We start from the raw sequence: 4594 nt of genomic DNA, 5'->3' as shown, positions 1-4594 counted from the left end.
GAGAAAGAATTGTCTACAGATGGGGGCTGAGGTGCCCAACGAAGTCGATCGCGGAGAGAATGCAAATGGTGGCTGTGAATCGAGAGTTATGGAGAACCACTATGTTGTTGTTGATTGGGAAAAGGAAACGATACATAGAGAAGCAAGAGTCGATGGGGAAAAGGAAACGGGAGAGACACAATTGTTATGAAATGGCTTGGAGAAAGTTTTAATTTAGGGCTGAAAAATTAGAACAAACACGGCATGCACAAAAAGCATGCCGTAAATGATACGCTAATATGGCGTGCACAAGATGCACGCCGTAAATACTTCGAATCAGTAACCTTTCACAGCGTGCATATATTACAGGCCGTAATTTGCCTATTTTTATGGCATGCTGTAAATGAACAATTTTGTTGTAGTGCATCAACAAAACCACCCAAAAAACTCCAGCTAAGCAACAAGTCAGATCAGATTGGAGGAGGAAGAAACCACCTCAAAATACGCCCAAGAGCATCGCGCCTGCGGCTAACTTTATATTATTATTGTTAATATTAAAAAGTTGAATTATCACTTGACTTTCAAACAAAAAAACTTTTAAACCTAATTTTTTAATTGGGAAGTTAAAAATCATGTGAATGTAATTTCCATTTTAAGAAATTGGAGAAGATCTCAACAATTAATATTTTATTTTAATTCAAAAAATCATCAAGGCTTACAATACTTATTTAGATAAATAACTAAAAATTAGATAAAGACTAAATTTCATTGAAGACTAAAGTTAAAAACAGTTACTAAAATTAATGATGAAGACTCAATCCATGTTTGACGATCATTATTTGAGAACTCTTTTATCTAGATACTTATTTTAATCACATAGTTATACAATAAAATATTTTGCATGTAAACCCAAAAAAATTTCTTACTTTTTAACCATCAATTCTCTTAAAAATCATTATCCAAAACTTTTTCCTAAATAATGATTGTCAAACGGGGACTCAATCTTCATCAAAAGTAAATTTAGATTAAAAAAAAAAGTAAAATTAATGACTAAAATTTAGAAAAAATTGCAACCGAGGTACCAAACCTTTCGTTTATCAGCAGACTTTGTCCAAACCTTTAGTTTGTACCACCCACAGTCCTAAATCTTTCAAAAATATGCACCAGAGGTTCAAATGGATGGAAACCGTCCGTTTGACCGTTAGTTGACTAGAAAAGTTAAAATTTGACCAATTTGGACCAAATTGGAAAGGGCAAAGTGGTACTTTGCATTTTTTCTTAATATTAATAATTAAAATAATTAATAATAACAATAGAAAAGTAAAAACAAAATTAAAAAAAAAAAGGGAATACTGTTCATCTTCATCTTCACCCCATCCCGCGCCGCCCCGCCCCATCCCATCCCATGCCACCCATCTCAGATCCAAATCCAGATCCGGCCAGAGTGGCCAGCGGAACAACTGGTGGTGCTTTAAATTCAAGGATAAATCCATCCCCACAGCCACATGATCCACCAGCAACATCTTCCAACCCTACTGATACTATTAGATATAATGAATGCCTAAAGAATCATGCTGCAAGTGTAGGAGGTCATGTTTTAGATGGATGTGGAGATTTCACGCCCAGTGGAGAAGAGGGCACCCCAGAAGCCTTAAGATGTGCTACTTGTGATTGCCACCGGAGTTTCCATCGAAGAGAGGCCGACGGAGAGCCACAAACTGGCATGTCTCACTACTACACATACAATCCCAACTTCAGCAATAACAATATCCATAGGAACCCGTTATTTCCTCTGCAGAATCAGCATTTTACTTGAGTAAAGGGGTGGGGTGGGGTAGGATGGGACGGGGTGGAGTGGGGTGAAGATGAAGACGAACAGTATTCCCTTTTTCTTTTTCTTTTTCTTTTTACTTTTCTATTGTTATTATTAATTATTTTAATTATTAATATTAAGAAAAAATGCAAAGTACCACTTTGCCCTTTCCAATTTAGTCCAAATTGGTCAAATTTTGACTTTTCTAGTCAACTAATGGTCAAACGGACGGTTTCCATCCATTTAAACCTCTGGTGCATATTTTTGAAAGGTTGGGCACTGTGGGTGGCACAAACTAAAGGTTTGGGCAAAGTCTGCTAATAAACGAAAGGTTTGGTACCTCGGCTGCAATTTTCCCTAAAATTTATTATGATGTCTCGATCTACATCACTTTCGTATTTTGAAGTTCTTGATTTTTGTATTTTGGGTGGATTCGGGACTTTCTTTTTGCGAGCAAGAGACCGATTACTTTGATTAGAACTACAAAATAATTTTTGTTTTTCTTTTCAATGTACTAAAACTTAAAAGTGGATTTTGGACTTTCTTTTTGCGAGCATGAGACCGATAACTTTGATCAGAACTTCAAAATAATTTTTTTTTTTTTTTTTTTGATAACCCAGGTGTCCCAGCTTAGCCGGACTAAATCCTGGACCTCTAGCCCCCGGCCCCTCAGTGACTAGTGGAGGTAAATCACAGGTTGTGCCCTTGTTGGTTCCCAGGTTCCCACATGGCTTTTACTCCTTCCCCAAAGGGACCCTCCTCCATGGTTATTATATCACCAAGCTGCTCCAACCCTTCCTCTGGTTATTACATCACTTGGCTGCTCCAACCAGGAATCGAACTCCCCACACTTGGTTCCAGAGCCCCCCAATGTGATTGTTCCGCCAACTTGGATGTGCCCTGGGGGGCCAACTTCAAAATAATTTTTGTTTTACTTTCTATATACTAAAAGAAAAAAAAATATGGAGTCAAAATTAATATTAAATAATCTAGAGATTAGCTAAGCCCTTGTTTGTCTTTCTTTAAAAAAATAAATAAATTTAATTTTTATACTCATTTTCAACCATGTATTCACACAATAAAATATTTGCATGTAAATCTAAATTTTTTCCTACTTTTTAACCACATATTCTTCAAAAATTTGCTATTTAAAACATCATTTTTCTCAATAATGACCATCAAACAAGGGCTTAAGTGTAATTTTCCATATATATTCAAACCTTTCCTTCACACATCCCCCCAGTTAGGGATGTCAACGAGTCGAATCGATTCGACTCGGAGCCGAAACTCGAGACTCGGGTTCGACTCTAGTAAAATATGCGAGTTTTTTTTCGAGTTCGAGCAGGGCCAAACCAAAAAAATTAGGCTCGACTCGAGCTTTCGACTCAGCTGACTGCCTTTCAAGGTAGCATTTTGGAGACTTTTTTTTTCTTTTTTAAGGCTGACGGTCGGCTCGGGCTCAGCCCGTCCTCCCAAAATGGGGTTCAGCCCGAGCCTCAAGCTTGGCCACCTTGTGCTTTTTTCGGGTCGAGCCACGAGCGGCCCAAGCCGGCGAACCGAATTGTCATCCCTACCCACAGTCCTTAGATTTAAGAATTTGGAGGTGACCCAAAATCTTTGATGAAAGTAATCGAGAGTTCTAATTAAAGTACAAATTAAGAAAAAATCTATTTAGAATTCTTTTGGAATCCTATTTGAAGTCTATTGTCAAATTTTAGTTGATGTTTTACTTGGAAGCCCTATTAAAGCATCCAATGATTAATTGGTCGATCATCATCAAAATATCAAAATTAAGACTATCACAAATTGGACTTGTGAAGAAGGTCAAAATTGAAGTCACACATTCAAAACAAGTTCTTCAAGAAAAGTTCTTAAAAGATAAATGCCCAAAAAAATAAAAAATAAATTAAGATAAAAAAGTTAAGAGCCAAACGACAAAAAAAAAAGATCAAAACGAGAGCCAAAGAACCAAACTTCAAAACAGGAACAAAACTAAATTTCTTAGTTCAGATGTAAGGTACTAATAAATATTACTATTGAGTCTCTGAATTGCTGATTCAACTATTGGATTAATGATTCAACCAAGGTGTTTGGTCATATATCAAAATAAATATTACTATTTTAAGCCTTTTGGATTATTTCTTGGTAGCTTTTCTTCTGAAATAGATAAAATTTATAAAATTTCTTAAGTAATTGCCATATTAAATTGCAGTGGTAGCAAGGCTCGAAAGATTTTTCATTTTACAAAAAAGTTCATCACAATGGACATGGTCGGGATGACTGATTCTAAGCCCATTCCAAAAATAGTCCGATTCTATCGGATTTTGACAAATTTTAATGGGCTTTAATCAGGTCAAGCACAAATTTGTTCAGTTGTCTAGCACCCTCATTTTATAATCGTGCTTTAAATATAAATGGTTCTCTTTTAAAAAAAAAAAAAAAAAAATAATAATAATAATAATAATAATAATAATAATAAAATCAACTCTTCAAATTATTTTAATTTTTAAAAATAAGTAGTAAATTTGACTCTATATTTGGAAAATCCAACTCACTCCCTATTTGTATATCATAATGGTTTGCATTTGACAAAATGCATGTTTCGATGCTACATCTCTTAAATTATCAAATTATATATGAATATTTTTAACTATTGGTTATTTAAAAATTGATGGAAAAATAATAGATGATTAGTGGAAAATGTAAAATAAAAAGCTAAAAGTAAATAGTTTTTTAGAGCATATAAAAGATTTTAATACTTAAATTTAAATATGTTATCGTGTATGAATACTACTAAAATTA

General features: G+C 34.6%; 1 protein-coding gene across 1 annotated transcript; it reads left to right on the top strand.

Moving 5' to 3' along the window:
• The first annotated feature begins 1384 nt into the window (after positions 1 to 1384).
• Positions 1385 to 1795, top strand: LOC111404671 (mini zinc finger protein 2-like). The gene has a single exon (XM_023033443.1). It carries the CDS (start codon positions 1385 to 1387, stop codon positions 1793 to 1795), a length of 411 nt encoding a protein of 136 aa, XP_022889211.1.
• The last annotated feature ends 2799 nt before the right edge of the window (positions 1796 to 4594 follow it).

Source organism: Olea europaea, chromosome 11, assembly GCF_002742605.1.
Source record: "Olea europaea var. sylvestris chromosome 11, O_europaea_v1, whole genome shotgun sequence".
Lineage (NCBI taxonomy): Eukaryota > Viridiplantae > Streptophyta > Magnoliopsida > Lamiales > Oleaceae > Olea > Olea europaea.
The sequence above is the reverse complement of the archived record's forward strand: the minus strand, read 5'-3'. Positions and strand labels throughout refer to the sequence as shown.

Bases quoted from the DNA above. Each gene is read 5' to 3' on its own strand.
- LOC111404671 (XM_023033443.1), top strand. From the start codon at position 1,385: ATGCCACCCATCTCAGATCCAAATCCAGATCCGGCCAGAGTGGCCAGC.